This window comes from Bufo bufo, chromosome 1, assembly GCF_905171765.1.
Source record: "Bufo bufo chromosome 1, aBufBuf1.1, whole genome shotgun sequence".
Lineage (NCBI taxonomy): Eukaryota > Metazoa > Chordata > Amphibia > Anura > Bufonidae > Bufo > Bufo bufo.
In genome coordinates, this window is record NC_053389.1 from 446,394,348 (window position 1) to 446,414,654 (window position 20,307).

The 20,307-nt window shown below is 39.9% G+C and overlaps 1 protein-coding gene across 1 annotated transcript in view; it reads left to right on the plus strand.

The window, feature by feature from the left end:
• CFAP54 (cilia and flagella associated protein 54) overlaps nucleotides 1-20,307 on the plus strand; it is a 405,582-nt gene that overhangs the window by 279,833 nt on the left and 105,442 nt on the right. The window contains exons 47-55 of the mRNA XM_040408225.1: nucleotides 3,094-3,180; nucleotides 5,039-5,161; nucleotides 5,281-5,334; nucleotides 6,971-7,187; nucleotides 8,112-8,191; nucleotides 9,175-9,344; nucleotides 11,037-11,124; nucleotides 14,317-14,464; nucleotides 17,626-17,783. Of these exons, the coding sequence (XP_040264159.1) occupies nucleotides 3,094-3,180; nucleotides 5,039-5,161; nucleotides 5,281-5,334; nucleotides 6,971-7,187; nucleotides 8,112-8,191; nucleotides 9,175-9,344; nucleotides 11,037-11,124; nucleotides 14,317-14,464; nucleotides 17,626-17,783 (1,125 nt within the window). The remainder of the gene's footprint in view (nucleotides 1-3,093; nucleotides 3,181-5,038; nucleotides 5,162-5,280; nucleotides 5,335-6,970; nucleotides 7,188-8,111; nucleotides 8,192-9,174; nucleotides 9,345-11,036; nucleotides 11,125-14,316; nucleotides 14,465-17,625; nucleotides 17,784-20,307) is intronic.

Here is a 20,307-nt window from a genome sequence, read left to right on the forward strand (position 1 = left end):
CAGATGTGAAAAGATCATCTTGATGATTCAAATGGCCCTATTGTTTGGTCACATTTTCAGTAGCAGATTTTCAGAAAGCTCAAAGCGATGTAAGCTTGACTTTACCAATGTTATCTCACATGTATCTAGAACATTTCAGTAGACCATTTCGACTGAATTTCCCCTTTAAAGAGGACCTTTCATTACGATAAAAAATCTAAACTAAGTATACAGACATGTAGAGTGGCGCCTAGGGATCTCCCTGCACTTACTATTATCCCTGGGCGCCGCTCCGTTCTCCCGGTATAGCCTCCGGTATCTTCAGATTTTCGGCTCAACCGGGAGGAGCCTGCTCTTGTTCTCCTGGGCGTCTCCTTCTCCCAGGCTGTAGCGCTGGCCAATCGCAGCGCTCAGCTCATAACCTGAGAGGTTATGAGAGGAGAAGAAGATGCCCAGGAGAACAAGAGCAGGCTCCTCCCGGTTGAGCCGAAAATCTGAAGATACCGGAGCCTATACCGGGAGAACGGAGTGGCGCCCAGGGATAATAATAAGTGCAGGGAGATCACTGGGCTGCTCTCCATGTCAACTTAGTTTAGATTTTTTATTGTAATGAAAGGTCCTCTTTAACCGCTTTACGTCCGCCCATAGGATATAAACGTCCTATGGGTGGACGTCTATTTCCTATGGGTGGACGTTCCAGAGGTCTTGTATGACCTTATGGGGGACGAAAAGTGTAAAATTAAAAAAAATAAAAGGTTGAAAATAAAAGTCCCCAAGTAAGGAATGAAAAAAAAAAGTATACATATTAGGTATTGCCGCGTCCGTAAAAACCAGCTCTATAAAAATATCACATGACCTAACCCCTCGGGTGAACACCGTAAAAAAAAAAAAACTGTGTCAAAACAAGCAATTTTTGTCACCTTTCATCACAAAAGGTGCAACACCAAGTGATCAAAAACGCGTATGTCCCACAAAATAGTACCAATAAAACCGTCACCTCATCCCGCAAAAAATGAGCCCCTACATAAGAAAATCTCTCAAAAAATAAAAAAACTATAGCTCTTAGAACATGGAGACACTAAAACATCATTTTTTTGGTTTCAAAAATGCTATTATTGTGTTAAAGTGAAACAAATAAAAAAAAGTATACATATTAGGTATTGCCGCGTCCGTAAAAACCAGCTCTATAAAAATATCACATGACCTAACCCCTCGGGTGAACACCGTAAAAAAAAAAAAAAAAAAAAACAGTGTCAAAACAAGCAATTTTTTTCACCTTGCATCACAAAAGGTGCAACACCAAGTGATCTAAAACGCGTATGTCCCACAAAATAGTACCAATAAAACCGTCACCTCATCCCGCAAAAAATAAGCCCCTACATAAGAAAATCTCTCAAAAAATAAAAAAACTATAGCTCTCAGAACATGGACACATTAAAACATAATTTTTTTGTTTCAAAAATGCTATTATTGTGTAAAACGTTAATAAATGAGAAAAAGTATACATATTAGGTATCGCCACGTCCGTAACAATCTGCTCTATAAAAATGTCACTTGACTGAACCCATCAGGTGAACGCTGTAAAAATAAGTAAATAGAAACTGTGCTAAAACAACCAATTTTTTGGTCACCTTGCCCCATAAAGTGTTATAATGAATGATCAAAAAATCATATGTACCCAAAAATAGTACTAATAAAACTGGCACCTTATCCCCTAGTTTCCAAAATGGGGTCACTTCTTGGGAGTTTCTACTGTAAGGGTGCATCAGGGGGCTTCAAATGGGACATGGCATCTAAAAACCATGTGGAGTTCCTTTTCTTCTGCGCCCTGCCGTGTGCCCATACAGCAGTTTATGACCACATGTGGGGTGTTTCTGTAAACCGCAGAATCTGGGTAATAAATATTGAGTTTTGTTTGGCTGTTAACCATCGATGTGTTAAAGAAAAAAATTGATTAAAATGGAAAATCTGCCAAAAAAGTGAAATTTTAAAATTTGATCTCCATTTTCCTTTAATTCTTGTGGAACGCCTAAAGGGTTAACAAAGTTTGTAAAATCGGTTTTGAATACCTTGAGGGGTGTAGTTTCTACAATGGGGTTATTTATGGGGGTATCCACTATGTAGGCCCCACAAAGTGACTTCAGACCTGAACTGGTCCTTAAAAAGTGGGTTTTGGCAATTTTCTTAAAAATTTGAAGAATTGCTTCTAAACTTCTAAGCCTTCTAACGTCCTAAAAAAATAAAATGTCATTTCCAAAATGATGCCAACATAAAGTAGACATATGGGAAATGTTAAATAATAAATATTTTATGAGGTATCACTTTCTGTTTTAAAAGCAGAGAAATTGAAATTTAGAAAATTGCGAATTTTTCAAATTTTTGGGTAAATTTGGGATTTTTTCATAAATAAAGGTGAAATATTTTGACTCAAATTTATGACTATCATGAAGTACAATGTGTCACGAGAAAACAATCTCTGAATGACTTGGATAAATAAAGGCGTTCCAAAGTTATTACCACATAAAGTGAGATATGTCAGTTTTGCAAAATTTGGCCTGGTCAGGAAGGGGGCAAATGGCCCAGATGGCAGGTGGTTAAAGGGGGTTGGCCCAGATTGTCAACTTTCCACCTATCTGCAGAACAGGTAATCAGTATCTGATTTGTGGCGATCCAACGGCTGGGACCCCCAACTATCACTAGGGTCTGTTGTCCCCCATTTGAGAATGTGCATTGCCACTCCATTCAAGCTCTATGGGACTTCCAGAAAGAGCAGAACGCTGTACACAGGTCTGTGGGAAGGATGGCAGATGCTATAGACGTCACCCAATATTCTCAAATACAGCATAACAACAGAAAGGCTAAATAGATTTTTTTATTTTTTTTACAAATTTGGCAAGAGATGTTGGCTTAGTGCCCCGGACACATTGACCCTCACGTCGTCACTTGTGTGCATATTGTCAAAGCATTTCTTCAGTTCTTATAGAACTAAAACTCATTTGGATCCATTGTGTTCAATCTGCGTAAATGGATTTACATATTCCGAATTATTATTAGCAGTGGTTAAACTGTTCAGCATGTAATGTTCTCACTTCAGGTGAATCCTGTTTTTTACAGGTTTTGCCGTTACTTACATTGTACCAGTATTTTGTCAGCGTTATTTGCCGTGACCCTCTCAGAAGTGTAGAAGGAAGGCTCTTAAAGGTATGTGAAATTTTAATTTCAGCTTATTGACACCGAGATAAACAGATGACAGCGTGACTTTTAACAGCAGTAAATGTATTACACGGACAGATATTATCTTGCCAACAATTGATTTGTTTATATGCTGTCTTCTGCTACTTTCTCTTGTATTGACACAAGTATCAGTATTTTTACACTAAAGATAGCAGTTACAAGTGCCATCACTGCAAAGGGAAAACTCTGGGACTAGCTATAGCAAATTAACAGTTTCTATCTGTCTTGTGGATATTGATGTAGAAAACCCAAGAAAACAGTTACTTACTTCGACCAACAACACTTTTTTTTCTCACCACCTTTTAGTTTCTAAGGGATACTAAATTCACATAATTCTCTCATGTTTCCATTTTGCTAATATATACTGTAGATGTTGCATAGATGAATATATCATTTATCATTTTTTGTGCATTGTGGGGAGTTAAGATCACTCATCTACTGTATGTAATTGTAGGTTGTCCGTCGTCACACAAACTGCTATACAGCTAGTCAGCATATGGAGACTTACCATAGATTGAAAAGTCTTTATGCATACCTCCCAACTTTCTGAAAGGGACACTATACTTTCAAACTTTGTTCCTGCCCTAGTAGTGGTTGTACATATATGAATAAACTGGCAAAATGTCACACAGTTGCCATACCTTGATAAATAGTGCCATAGTAACAAAATGCCAGCATACAGCAGCCGTTTACAGTGCCAGTTAGTCCCATACAGTATATTTCCCAGATACACAGTGCATGCTATATATTGTATACTGCCCAGAGTTCTATAAGGTCTCCACATATAGTCAAACGTTGTCTAAAAGTAGCCTAAAAGGTCATCCTTTTGCTCTAGGTGGTGCATTACATACAGTGCCCAGTCTGATACATTGCCCAGATGCACAGTGTGTACTACATTGCCCCGAATTAAATGCTTTTACAGATTATACAGTGTCGACATAAAGCCAGACAGTGAGCACATAGGGGGAGATTCATCAACTTCTTGGGCCTTAAAAGTGGCATTAAAAAGTTGCATCTCAGCACTTTCCCTAAAGAAGCGTGGCAAGGTTGGGAAGGGGGTGTAGCCAGTTGCCCCGACAAATTTATCTTCATGTATGCCAGTTTTCTGGTGCAAATAAAGGCAATAATCTATGGCAGCTCTGAGCTGTCGTAGATTTCTGTTTACGTCTGCAGGAAGGGTGCACCTAATTTATGACGAGGCATGAGCAGAAAGTGCCGGTCTTGAAATCTCCCCCATAGTTTCATGTTTTGACTGCATGGAGCCATAGTATCTGCATAATGCCAAGCAATTAACCAAGTGCCATATTTGGCCCTGAGAGAGGGAAGTCGTGTCCATGTAGAGCCAAAAAGTGCCCCATAATGCCTTATTATGCCCACATACATTTATAGCATGCTCATATAGTACTAAACAGTACCCAGAATGGCCATGTTAATCCATAAGTCCTCGCAACAGCCAGTGTTTCTAAAATTACTAGCTTTACAATATATATGCAAAGAGGTATCTCAAGAAACAGAACCATCTCTCTTGGCTGTATTCCCTAAGTCTTGTTGGAAAGTTGGATCTTGACTCATAAGGGAGGCATTTCCAATAGGTGGCGCTGGCGAGATCTTCTCGCATACTCGTGGTGGTTTCACCAGTCTGGCCCCCACCAGTTAGATACTAATCCCCTGTCCTGTGGATAGAAGATGTCATAAATTCTCATAGGCCTTGCTATGTTTTAACAGTATGGCATGAATTGAGTTCTCATAGGCCCCATTTTTTTTTCTTACAGCTGAACGGTATTAACAGTTCTTAATAGTCCTTTACTATATTCTTTTTTTTAAGGTTAAAGTCCTCACAGATCTTCACCTGTTTTCTGAAGCTTTTGAGGAGCTTTTCCTCCTAAATAGTGGAAAAAGAATTCCCAGAAGACCACTTGAAGGATACTCATCAACTGGGAAAGTTATGGTAAAATAGTTCTATATTTTGTTTTTCTTTAATTTTCAGAGAATGATTTGGTTTAAGAAGAACTTGGCAGAATGATGACATTAGAAATGGTGGCTTTTAACAGTACTCTTTTATTTTAGGCAACTTTGAAATTCTCATCAACAAAGACACTAGTCTGCAGTGAAAACTTACAGGTAGATTGTTCATTTTGGTATGCTTTCTTATATTATTAAAGGAGTATTCCATGATTTTGATAGTGATGGGCTATCCTCAGGGCATGCCACACCCCAAACAATCAGAGTAGCGCCAGAACCGCACAGCTCCGTCCACTGTGTAGTGGACACAGCTGGTTACTGCAGCACTGCTGGAGCTACTCTGAAACTGCTGGGATTTCTACCGATTAGATATTGATGTCCTATCCTGAGGAAATATTTTTCTGACTATATAGACTGATATAGTTAGAGGATTCTGGGACCTAGTACATATATTATTATATATGTATGTAAATGTATTATTACCCACCCTACAAACACCATTTTGATACTGTCTGTCCTCCAAGGATGCTCATTAAAAAAATCTGGAAAACAGCAAAGATGATTTTGCAGTAATGTGAGATGGGGGCCCACGTCTTTTGGTACAATTACTGATTACCAACTGCATAGCCCCTTAAACATACATTGAGGAGAAATGTATTGAAGCTTTATCTTTAAGGGGTAGTCCTACTTATTTTTTATTTTTTCAAAAGGGAACCTATTAGAATAATAAAAAAAAGGTTATACTTCTGTCCCAAATTCCCTCCATTCCAGCACTGCCGCTCCTGTAAATCATGATGTCATGGCTGCAGCAGCAAAAAGGATGGGATGCATGCCTACAGTATATACTGCATGTGACTGGTGCAAGCAATCACTGGCTTCAAAGGTCTGCGGTACAAGACCACTGAGGCCAGAGATTGGCTGCTGAGGTCATCACCTCTGTAGTCAGGAAGTGAAGTGAAGGTTTGAAGTAAATGGTAACAGCCTCCATCCACTACACAATGGATGGGACTGTGTGGTTCCGGAGCTGGAGATACCGCAGAACAGCTGATCGGCAGGGGTGTCAGACTCCCGCCAATCAGATATTGATGGTCTTGATGGTAAGCCATCAATAGAAAAGTCCCAAAAAACCCTTTAAGAAATATGGGATTTTTTGGATTTGGATTACATATTGAACATTCCCTATTGTTCAATATGTTCAATATGAGACTTGCTGTGTATTAATAATGTATACTGGCAAACATTGGATCAATGCACATATGCACAAATGTATGTAGTATAGACCTCTTTAGTAAAGATAAAATCCCTATTATTTGCAACAACTTCATGTTTTTTCCTAATTTACACTGTTAGTGTATTTTGCTGTGTATACCAGTCTATATAAAAAAGGGAGAGTTTTCTCATAAAGAATGTTTTGCCACTTATTTTTTAAGTAAAGTCTGCTGTCAGGACTAGGTATACCCTGGTGGTTTTGTTACTAAAATAAGTCAGAACTGTTCTTTACAGCAACAGCTATAGCTTGATATTTGCTCCCCTAAAGGTGCAGTTCTTGTCCCTAAGGCTCATTTAATTGAAGAACCAGATCTTGCTAGGAAAAACAATCTAGATCACAAACCGTCACCCGTAAAATGCTGTAAGGTAGAATGCTACTGGTAAACGACTTATACACTTTTATTATAGGAATATAAATCTATAATATGCAGTAATGTAATATTTGCTTTTGAATCAGTAATCATATGTAGACATTGGAGATAATCTTGTTATTACATGCATTCTATGAACTCTATTGAAATTACAGGCACTAGAAGAGATTCTCAACAGAAAACCCAGTCCTTGTCTGCTTTCCGTGTGTGATCAAGCAACCATGAATAGGCTGGTACTGACTAAAACACATTTCATCCTAAAACTGTCTTCAACGATTAATGCCATCCCTGAAGTAGTCAGGGATCCTGGAGATGATGTGACTGGGGACAGAACCAAACAGCAAAGTAAAAACCAGGAACCCACCTTTTTAGGTAAAAAAAATCTGCGGAAATACCTACAAAATATTGCTATCAGATTGGTGGTGTAAAGTTGTGCAATAGGGGCCACCTGTGCCCCAAATTTATCATCCAGTGTGTGCCTCTGTGAGAACTGGTCTGCTCTAAGTCTACATTTTAAGGATTAGTAAATCTGCCCCAATGAGTTCCATCTCACTCTTTGTTGGAGAAGAACGTGCTGGGAAACTTGAAATTACAGTGTTTCGAAGATGGAAATATAGATTAAATACAGAATGCATTTCCTTTTAAGACGTTTAATGCCATGCTTTATACACTATAATTATGTAATGGTATACTTTAGTTTTAACCAAAAGGCATATAGCATTGTGATTTTTTTCATGTTGTTACATCTAGTAATTATCTTATTAGTTCCATGGACCATGCTTAGTAAGACAATGAAAAAAAAACACACACAGGTACTAATTGCACCTTGAAGAAGTAAAATGTTTCCAATATTATTATAATTAGTTTTAGATCTGTTCTAAGAAAAGGTCATAAATATTATAAGACGCACAGCTTAAAAGAGTTTCTGGGACTTTGATATTAACGGCCTATCCTTAGGATATCAGATTCATAGGGTTTTGACGACCAGCTTATAGTAGGGACCCCGACACTCCTGTGAGCGGTCTGCCCTTCTTATTGTTTATCCTAAAGATAGGACATATTCTATAACAAGCCCTGGAAAGCCCCTTTAATTAAAGAGGAGCTGTCACCTCTCCTAACATGTCTGTTTTAGTAACTACTTGCATTCCCCATGAAATAATGATTCTGGAACATCTACTCTTATGATTCTATGTTGGACCATTTTAATGTGGCACTGTACTGTAAGAACCTTCCTAGGACAAAACCATATTGTTCTATGAAATAGTTAAGAAAGTTTTTGAAATTCTTGTTTTGCAGAAGAAAACGGATCCAAAGGCGAAATTGATGCTCCAGTACAACTTGCATGTGAACGAGATCTTAGACTACCAAGATTAAAGGTTTGCAGCACTGAGTACATCACAACTGTCAGCTAGAGTTCCATGGCTACACAGAGTCCCTCACAATCTACAGTTATGAGGCTGCACATTGCAAAACCTGGCCAACAAAAGTATTTCCCTATGGGAAACTGAGTTGCATAGTTGGATTTTTTTTTAAATTATTTTTTTGGGGTGGGGGGGGATTTTGGATTTTGAGTGTCTTGAGTGTCCCCATGGAACCCACAGCTAATAATGGTATTTTTAAAGGGGTTTTGTCACTTCAGCAAGTGGCATTTATCATGTAGAGAAAGTTACTACTAGGCACTTACTAATGTATTGTGATTGTCCATATTGCCTCCTTTGCTGGCTGGATTCATTTTTCACGTTATACACTGCCCATTTCCAGGGGTTACGTCCCTCCTGCAATCCAACAGCGATGGTCGTGCTTGTGCACTATAGGAAAAAGTGAGGGAGTGAGCCGGGATCGTGGGAGTGAGCATAGACTGCTGCTCTTTCCTATGGTGTGCAAGCACGACCACTACTGCTGCATTGTAGGGTGGTTGTAACCACTGGAAACAAGCAGTGTATAATGTGATGGATGAAGCCAGCAAAGGAGACAATATGGATAATCACAGTACATTAGTAAGTGTCTTGTATTATCTACATGATAAATGCCACTTACTGAAGTGAGACAACCCCTTTAAGTATGAGAAGTCCAGAGCTCAGAGTCTTTCTAAGTACAGGTTTCAGGGAACACACATATTTGGTTTGTTACAATGCTGTTAGTCATTTTAAATTCCTCTAGTCAGTGGTTACTCTTTAGTGCGGAGTTCACACGGCTGATGCCTGTATTTGGTGGACCTGCGGTTTGTGGTCTGCCACACGGACAAAGAGGTTGTCGTGTGAATGGGGCCTAAGAGTAATACCTTGGTTTTCTAGGGACATAGACCAAGTACTTTGTATGTCACTTCCTCCTCATTGTTGTTTGTCTTGTTCTCATTTAGGGCATTTCATTAAATGAAGCCGAGGGTAGAGTAAAATGCATTCTTCAGGATTTAGAGGTGAAATATAAGCATCAACTATCAGAATGTACGGCAGTTGACCTGGAAATTACAATTGAGGCCAAGCTTCAGCTTTCTGAAATAGCCCAGCAGAGGCAGCACATTGCGGAAAGGTAAGTGCAACATGTGACAATACAGTCATAACTGGGGCTGGAGTTACACATTGAGGAATAATCATGATAAAAAATGCAAAAAAAGCTTTTTAGTAATAACCACCCTAATTTCTACTATTACTGTTGAGGTTTTGTATGTGGTAATTGACCACATGCTTTTGTACAGGTGAAAACATGTTAAATAAATGTGTTTCACCTGAAAAAACTGCATTTCGAAAACATTTTTGGTTGGGAATTTTTTTTACTGTGACTTATCCGTAATGTACAGTACAGACCAAAAGTTTGGACACACCTTCTCATTCAAAGAGTTTTCTTTATTTTCATGACTATGAAGGCATCAAAACTATGAATTAACACATGTGGAATTATATACATAACAAACAAGTGTGAAACAACAGAAAATATGTTATATTCTAAGTTCTTCAAAGTAGCCACCTTTTGCTTTGATTACTGCTTTGCACACTCTTGGCATTCTCTTGATGAGCTTCAAGAGGTAGTCCCCTGAAATGGTCTTCCAACAGTCTTGAAGGAGTTCCCAGAGATGCTTAGCACTTGTTGGCCCTTTTGCCTTCACTCTGCGGTCCAGCTCACCCTAAACCATCTCAATTGGGTTCAGGTCCGGTGACTGTGGAGGCCAGGTCATCTGGCGCAGCACCCCATCACTCTCCTTCATGGTCAAATAGCCCTTACTTTCAAAGTTTTCCCAATTTTTCGGCTGACTGACTGACCTTCATTTCTTAAAGTAATGATGGCCACTCGTTTTTCTTTACTTAGCTGCTTTTTTCTTGCCATAATACAAATTCTAACAGTCTATTCAGTAGGACTATCAGCTGTGTATCCACCTGACTTTTCCTCAACGCAACTGATGGTCCCAACCCCATTTATAAGGCAAGAAATCCCACTTATTAAACCTGACAGGGCACACCTGTGAAGTGAAAACCATTTCAGGGGACTACCTCTTGAAGCTCATCAAGAGAATGCCAAGAGTGTGCAAAGCAGTAATCAAAGCAAAAGGTGGCTACTTTGAAGAACCTAGAATATGACATATTTTCATTTGTTTCACACTTGTTTGTTATGTATATAATTCCACATGTGTTAATTCATAATTTTGATGCCTTCAGTGTGAATCTACAATTTTCATAGTCATAAAAATAAAGAAAACTCTTTGAATGAGAAGGTGTGTCCAAACTTTTGGTCTGTACTGTATAACTGAGCATGGTGAAATAAAATAAAGCTTTCAGTTTTGTTGAAACTTGATAAGGCTGGGTTCACATCACTGTTTATTTTTTTATTCTTCTGATATGTCATTAGAAGAGAAAAAAAAAACGGATTCTGCATTTTAAGCATCCGTTATGCTCATTTATGCAAATTTGGCATTCCTTTTTGTGTCGGTTATCCGCTATTTTGCATGCAGGACTTTTTTTTGCGTCTAAAATAACGGATCTCAGTCAGAAATGGCTAAAACGGACGCAAAATTTATTTATTTATTATGATTTTTTTGTTCTTCTGACGGATCAGAAGAACGGAAAAATAAAGTGTGATGTGAACTCGGCCTAACTTGAAGCTACTGGAATACATTTAATAAAAGACCATTAATGCATACAGTACCCTTCTGCTCAGAATATAGCATTAGTTGTATTACTCCCACGTACAGGGTGGCCAATATCATTTTGCTTTTCTTAATAATTGCAGCATTGCTATGTCATTTTCTGCACTGAAGAATCTCCAGGAAGCCAAATTATTCGCAGCTAAAATTAAACGTGATAATAAAGATGAGCAAGTAAGTGCTGACAGAAATGACCTGATATTACACATTTTCATTTTCTCTTAGTTACTTAGTTTCCTTTTTATACTTTTTACTTATTTTATATTTCTATATATTCATATATTTCTTCTATATGGAGCCACTAAACCAAATTTGGAGGTTATATTAACACTGCGGTTTGCTTCTGTATTATGAGTGCTATATGTATCTGAATGTACACACAGCAAAAAAAGAGGATATAAGTGTATACAGGGCAGCAGAGAACAGTACCGACATATTAGTAGAGATGGAAATGTGACAGTCCCAGAAAGGGATGGAAGGAGTTTCCACTTATCAGTAGTGCTGGAAATGTGGCAGTGGCAGGTAGCAGAAGGAAGAATACAAAAGAAGAACATTAGTAAACATGGAAATGAATAATATAGTTTGGTGGATTGAAGAACACACACAAGTTATCAAAACTGGTGCAAAGGTAAAGTTAGTATAGCTGCCCCAAGTAACCAGATTGATCTTTTCATTTCCCAAAGAAGCTATGAAAAAATGAAAGGTGGAATCTGATTGGTTTTTAGGGGCAACTAAGCCAGTTTCCCTTGGCACCAGTTTTGATAAATCTCCCCCATTTTTTCTACCAGACTTTAAAAAAGAATAATATAGAATTGTAAAAATGTGTAAGAAGGTTATACTTCTATATCTGTAAGGCCCCTTTCACACAAGCGAGTTTTCCGCGCGGGTGCAATGCGTGACGTGAACGCATTGCACCCGCACTCAATCCTGATCCATTCATTTCAATGGGGCTGTGTACATGAGCGATGTTTTTCACGAATCACTTGTGCGTTGCGTGAAAATCGCAGCATGCTCTATATTGTGCGTTTTTCACGCAACGCAAGCCCCATAGAAGTGATTGGGGCTGTGTGAAAATCGCAAGCATCCGCAAGCAAGTGCAGATGCAAAGCTATTTTCACGGATGGTTGCTAAGGAGATGATGTTGATAAATAGGGATAAGCCCCGGGACCCCATTAAAGTCCATTTACTTTATTATTTTCCATTATAACATGGTTATAATGGAAAATAATAGCATTCTTTAATACAGAATGCTAAGTAAAATGTCCATTGAGGGTAAAAAAAAATAAAAAAAATTACTCACCTCATCCACTTGATCGCGAAGCCGTTTTCGTCTTCTTTCTTTTTCTTGCAGGACCTGCAAAAGGACCTGCGCTGATGTCATCGCGCTCACCTGACGTCAGCGCAGGTCCTTTAGCAGGTCCTGCAAGAAGAAGAAAGAAGATGATAATGGCTGCGCAATCAAGTGGATGAGGTGAGTAATTTTTTTAATTTTTTTTTACCCTCAATGGACATTTTACTTAGCATTCTGTATAAAAGAATGCTATTATTTCCCATTATAACCATGTTATAATGGAAAATAATAAAGTAAATGGACTTTAATGGGGTCCTGGGGCTTATCCCTATTTATCAACATTATCTCCTTAGCAACCATCCGTGAAAATCGCTTTTCATCCGCACTTGCTTGCGGATGCAATGCAATTTTCACGCAGCCCCATTCACTTCTTTGGGGCCTGCGTTGCGTGAAAAACGCATAATATAGAACATGCTGCGATTTTTGGGGGGTGTCGGTATGAAGTCGGAAGCGCGAGCTTCCGGGTTTTTGCGCATTTAGATGCCGTGATATCACTTGATCACAGCATCTAAAGCCTTTAATTACCGAGATCGGCGTTTGAAACAGCAGGGACCTGCCGGCCATGACGCCCGCCGCACTCGTGAGCGGGCGCCATGTTTACACATCGCTCCAGCGCCGTACATGTACGACACTGGTAGCGAAAGGTTAAATAAGTGTTTATGACCTCTTAGTAGTTTAGAGATAAGGTTTATTAGATGACCGCATAAAGTGAAAGTACCAGTCACACAGTTAGAAAAACAGTTAACCCTTTGTGACAGAATGGCTCAATATTTTTAATACAGGCCAATTGAAAATATGATTTTTAGTTAAAAATGAGTAAAGTGCAATCATAAACAAAAATCGCCTTCAAAGGTTTACATAGCCTTTAAGAACTGTGTTTGAGAACAATGGCTTCCTACAGAAAAAAAATCTAAGTTATTCAACAGTAAATGCATTGACTCTCCAAGAACAGAGAAATCACATTCTGTGCTCACCTTTCCCTGTCTATTGTATGAGATCACTGTGCAGTTTAGTTAGGAGAGCTGCACTTATTTTACAATGCCAATTCTGTGGTTTAGTTGTCCCTTATGCCAATCATGCACAGTAACTAGAATGCACTCATATATTTGTGCCTGTAACCCGCTTTGTGTGTTTATTTGAATGTCACAATATTTTTAAAGATTTAACGGCATGATAAGCCAAATTGAAGTTTTGCTTTCGTAGAATACGGAGGACATTCAGCAAAATGGGTGCTAAAGAAAACTGGCTTGGTTTCCCATAGCAACCAGATTCTGTGTTCTTTGATCAATCTGATTGCTTGCTATAGGCAACTAAGGCATTTTTCCTAAAATGGAATCTGTCACAATGATCTTGGACTATTATGTGCAGTAATACATGAGTAGTACTGATTGGGAGTCCAGATGACTATTTTGTATTTTCCTACTGCCCCCCATTCCCCTGCTCTCAGCACTCAGAGTTGCACTGAAATACATTGTCAGAACTGCTGTGTGTTAGTACAGCATAGCAGTCCGGACTGTGTATTTAAGTGCAGTATTGAGCACACATAGGCGCAATGGGGAGCAGTAGAAAAAAAAAATTAGTGATCTGGACTCCTTATGTGCAGTACTACGCAAGTATTACTGTAGGTAACAGTCCAAGATCATTATGACAGATTCCGTTTAAGCACCAATTTTGATAAATGTCCCCTTATGTGTTTAAGGGTGGGTTCACATGTTTTATGCCTCTGTAAGACGTATACGTTACAAAAAAAAAAAAGGATACAAAAACACAGCACACCACGTTCTTGTATACTGCACAGTCTGGGAAAAAAAGTATACTTCTTTTTTTTTTACAATGGTAAATAAAAGGATGCCACTCTCTTTGATGAACGGATGCCACTGTATGGCATCAGTCTGAGGTATCCCTTTAACGTATAAGTTTTTTGTATACGTTAAAAGGATGGTAAGAACATGATGTGAACCCACCCTAAATGTACAGTATATTTCCATAATTTAACAACGTTGCCACATCTTTAGATCAGAGAAGAAATTGCTGAAGAATCATCTTCCATTCATCCAAGGGAATCTGAAGCCAGAGAGCGTCTGAGCATAAACACATGGTTAAGATGTCGACTTGCCTTTGTTGCCAGTCTTACAAGGCAGATACGTGGCATTGCACTTCATGGTATGGACCTTTATTTCTGTCCTAATAGCAAAATGGCCAATTGGTTTTGTCTGCAAGCAGAGATAGCTCTTTGGCGTATATAATTTTATCGTTTTTCTTCTACACCAGTTTGGCACTATCCACTCAATACATTCAACTGAGCCACAGACATTGTAAGGCACCAGGATTCTGGACTGTTATAGTCTGCAGTAGTACATGGATAGTACTGCAGATAAAAAGACCAGATCACTATTTATTATTTTCCTACTGCCCTCTTCCCCCACTGTCAGCTGCTCTTTAAAGGGAACCTGTCATCACCTTTTTGCTGCCCATACTAGCGGCAGAATAAAGTAGAGACAGGTGAGTTGATTTCAGCGGTCTGTCATTTAAAAGTTAAAAGTAAGTGGTTGCCGAGAACCAGCATCACAATCATTGCAGACTGGGCCTGGAAAAGAGTCACGGCCACCTGAGAAGAGTCATGGTTATTCATGAAGTCCTTCTCTCCCACCCACCTGCTGATGACTGACAGTCTTCTACCTAGTTTTCTCTCTTTCTCTCTAGGAGAGAACTGCCAATCATCAGCAGATGGGTGAGAGTGCAGGAGATTATGAATAACCATGACTCTTCTCAGGTAGATTTGGCTCTTTTCAAGGCCTGGGCTGCAATGACTAAGATGCTGGTTCTCGGCAACCACTTACTTTTAGCTCATGAGTGACACACCGCTGGAATCAGCATTTCTGTCACTACTTTATGTGGCCCTAAGTGAGGTCAATCTAACAACAAGGACAGGTGCACTCTGCGATCTTACTAAGCCCTCAAACTGGTGTTAAAATTGAGAGATTAGCTAAACATTTCCTACTTGAGGACATGTCCGAGCCCGACTACCGCGCCAAGGTTTCTCAAGAAGCTCAGGTCCTAACACTCACCTACCTGAGCCGTATGGGCAATACCAGGGGCCAGTGGGCGAATTACAGGAGTGTGAGGACCGACTCACAGACCACTCACCAGTTAACTCCAGCATCTACCATGCCAGCAACGGGAGGAGGGAGGAGTCTGCGAGTCCCACTCAAGACTGGCTGGTATGGCCCAGGCCTCACAGGTGCACCTAAATGTAGCCTGTAGATGGAAAACAGGCTCATTTAAATTGGAGTTTATACACCTCCATATACAAGTAAACTAACAGAAATAGCGTGGTGTTCAACAGGCAGGAAATGCTCAAACCCATATGCAGTTATGCACATATATACAGGGGAGCAAATCCTGCACTTGTGGCCCGTTGCTAATGGCGATCCCATACCACGCTATTTCTGTTAGTTTCCTAAATGAGGTCAGCATAAAGTTGATGACAGGTTCCGTTTAAAGCTGCACTGAAATACACAGTCCGGACTGCTGTGTTGTGCTAGCATAGTGGAGAGGACTGCTGTGCACATGCATGGCAGTCCTGGCAATCTATTTCAGCTCAGCTTTAAACGCTGACAGCAGGAGAAGGGAGACAGTAGGGAAATAAAAAATAGTGATATGGACTATTTATCTGTAGTATTACTTATGTATTACAGCAGATAATAGTCCAAGATCCTGGTGACAGATTTCCTTTAAAGGGGTTACAGGATATGCCATAAATGTCCAGTATATGTGGGTCTCACCGCTAGGACCCAAATTTATCTTGAGCTCCATTCATAGAAGCTGAAACACAGGGTTTAGGGGGCAGTCATTCTTGAGATTCCCAGTCAATATGCCATAGTTGTCTAATTTGAGAATAACCATTTAAAAGGGTTATCCAGGAATGGATAATGATGACCTATCCTCAGCATAGGTCATCATTATCACATCGGCAGGGTCCGAGTCCCAGCACTCCTGCTGTTCAGCTGTTTCAGGGAGGTCTGTTTCACAGCCGGCTCCCGGCAGCCTTCCAAGCACAGTGTCATCCATTTGATAGCTGCACTGCTTGGTATTGCAGCTCAGCCCTAGTCACTTCAAAGCGGCTGACCTGCACGTAGACCATGTAACCCACGTACGGTCAGATCACATGGCCTAGGAAGATGCCGCAGTGCTCACGGAGCGCCCGGCCTCTTCTAACATCTGATCATCGGGGGTTCCAGGTGTCAGACCCCCACCGATTAGATATAAATGATCTATCCTGAGGATTGGTCATCAATATTAATTAGTAGATAAAACCTTAAATATATTGAATGGCTGTGATAGGTGTCAGATATTCCTGGAAGCCTAAGAAGTCTATGAATAGATGTAGTGCCGCAGTATGCATTGCTTTCTGATAGATACATTATGTAGCTAATTACCGCACATTATTAAGATGCTTGATGGAAATTAGTAGTTACTCGTCTTTACAATTAGGCCACTTTCATACAGTCAGTGTTTGATCCATGATTTTCATAAAGTCAGGCCAAAAACAGAACAGGAACAAATCTTTCCATTATGCCTTATCTCTGTGTAGTCTTTACTCCTGTTTTTCGCTCATAATCAATGATGGAAATCACTGACCAAACACTGATTGTGTGATAGCACCTTTAGTCTTTTGTTTGTAATTAAGACTTACATTATGATCACTTCATTTCACTTTGTTCATGCAGTTTTCCAGATGTTTTTCACATCCTACTTAAAAACAAAACAAAAAATAAATAAATAAAAAAACAAGAACATACACAGAGCAGGCTGCTTTCTGAAAATATGCAAAAAAGGCCACAAAAACATCACAAACCAAGAGTAGCGCATTTTACATTTCACTTTTCTTTTATAGTTTATGTACATTATTTTTCATTTTTGTTATACCTTCCCCTAGATATTGAGGTAGGTGTACACATTTCTCCTCCAAATCTCCTGCACACAGGGCGTTGTTAGGTTATTTTCTACTAAGCACACATAGTTCTGACACTGGTATCTTTGCAAATGGATTACTGTAATAGTGTCTTATTAAAAAATAATCCCTTTTTCTCTCTGTCTGAATTCTACCTCTGCTTTTACCAGGCTGACAGTGCTGACTTCATTGGCTGTTTGCTACATGATCTGCCTTAACCTCCTCATGGTACTGCTTGTCTGTGTGCTTGACAGTTCTCTTCCATTAATATCACACGTTACTGCTAGTTTGCATGTGTATTGACAGATGTATTTTTTATGACAACAAGACCGCTGCCATTAGATAATGTTTTTATAACTCACATTTCCAGATCAGGATCTGCTTGACGGTTCAGCTCTAATAACTGAAGGCATTGTAGAGGCAGAAACCTTCAATGATTCTGAGAGCCAGACTCAGTTCATGCTGCAAGCAGCTTTCCTTGATATTCAAGAGGGACATTCCAGGAAAGGTGTTCAGCTCATGCTGAAGGTACAGTTATATATTTGTTGCACCGCAAATTCCGTTGTTTATGTATTGTTTTTCAGGTAATGTTGCCTTCTTAGAAAATAATGGCTACAAACTTTAGTGGTGGTTACACCAACTGATCGAACAATACTGATACCTTAGTCTTGGAAGCTTGTAATGGGATTTTTTGTGCACCTATATTTCCCAGCTCGTTGCTAATTTCATTGCAACAGTATTCTGTATGAAACTGTGTGAGACTGACATTTATTCTGTCTCCCACCATGGGTATAGGAGAAAGATGTGAACAGAAGAAGGGGCACAAACAGCATATTATGCAGCAGTGGTATACAGCATAAGGAGCTGAGCAGATTGATATATAGTTTTGTGAGACTTCAATGAAACTTATATTTTACATTTAAATCATTGTTTTTTCTGACCTCAGTTGTACACAGAGGAGGAAATATAATTGATAGCATTAGCTGTGTAAGTGTGTATACATAGATAGCGGTCAGTCACTGATAGCTGTACACAGGGAGGTGTTATCAGTGATTGATAGCATTCTTTGTGTAAGTGTATATACATAGATAGATGTTAGTCACTGATAGTTGTACAAAGGGGAGGTGTTATCAGTGATAGCATTCTCTGTGTAAGTGTGTATACATAGATAGCTGTCAGTCACTGATGGCTGTACACAGGGGAGGTGTTACAGTGATTTATAACATTCTCTGTGTAAGTGTGTATACATAGATAGCTGTCAGTCACTGATGGCTGTACACAGGGGAGGTGTTACAGTGATTTATAACATTCTCTGTGTAAGTGTGTATACAGAGATAGCTGTCAGTCACTGATAGCTGTACATGGGGGAGGTGTAATCAGTGATTGATAGCATTCTCTGTGTAAGTGTGTGTACATAGATAGATGGCAGTCACTGAGTTGTGCACTGAGTGGTCCTATGTTCATAAAAAAAAACACAAATATAAATATATAAATTACAAGTTGTACTGAATGTTTTCACAGAAAACTACACTACTCACAAAAAGTTAGGGATATTTGGCTTTCGGGTGAAATTTATGGAAAATGTAAAAAGTTCACAGTACAGTGATATTATATCATGAAAGTAGGATATTTAAGTAGAAGCACGCAATGGTGATTTCCTCATCTTAAACAATTTATTGAAACAAAAGCCAACAACAGTGGGGGGTATACCCCCACAAAAATGTCATTGTCTGAATAACTTGTCATGTAACCTTGAGCATCAATTACAGCTTGACAACAATGTCTTATTGTCTGCTGAGGCATGGCATCCCACTCTTCTTGAATGGCGGCCCTCAGGTCATTGAGGTTTTGGGGTACAGAGTTACGAGCCTCTACACAGCGACTCAGCTGATCCCATAGGCTTTCAATGGCATTCAGGTCTGGAGAAAGTGCAGGCCACTCCATTTGAGGCAGCCGTTCCCTAATGATACGACCTTGATGAGCTCGCACATTGTCGTTCATGAAGATGAAATTAGGCCTGTGTTGTTCATGCAGAGGCACAATGACTTGATTAATGATGTTATTCAAGTAGTATGGACTTGTCACTGTACCATTCACAAGAAAAACAGGAAAAAAGGACTGGCACTCTCTGTTAGTATATAATCTTGCTGTGATTTATTGCCACATTATAGTGACGCGTTTCGGCATACAATCTGCCTTTTTCAAACTGTGAACAAACAAGGAACCGGCACCTATTTAAATAACCCGCCAAACCTCAGACGCTGCGTGAGGTTGTCATGGTAACTAGGCGAAAAAACAGAAAAACAGTTTTTCTTATTTTTCTGTTTGTTTGCCTAGTTACCATGACAACCTCACGCAGCGTCTAAGGTTTGGCAGGTTATTTAAATCCCCTTTCCCTTCTCCCTTGTTCTGTTTTTCTGTTTTTTTCTGTTTGTTTGCCTAGCTACCATGACAACCTCACGCAGCGTCTGAGGTTTGGCGGGTTATTTAAATAGGTGCCGCTTCCTTGTTTGTTCACAGTTTAAGCAAGGCATATTGTATGCCGAAACACGTCACTATAAAGTGGCAATAAATCACAGCAAGATTATATACTAACAGCGAGTGCCGGTCCTCTACATGGGACGCCTGCCCTGGGACACTCGCACCGCTACTCTGTTTCCTGCAGTGCCGATCAATACATTGTGTACCATTCACAAAGCGTAAGGCAGTTCTGTATTGACTAGACACAACTGCCCACACTGTAACACCACCAAAGGCTTGTCTGGTGACACAGTGGCTGATGCATAGCACACTCCTTGACGTCTCCAACCTCGTTGGTGGCAGGGCCGGCGTTAGGGGAAGACAAACTGGGCAATTGCCCTGGGCCCCGTCATCAAAGGGGCCCCCTTCCAGTCAGTGGCTGATTATAATAGGGACTTTCGGGGCAGCTGCCCTGTGCCTAGCACCGCTGGGAGGCCCAACTCCGACCCGAACGCCCACATACTGCGGCGGGGCACGGGAACGCATAGTTCCCTGCCCCGCCGCCAATCACCACCATAGGCTTCAGGCCTAG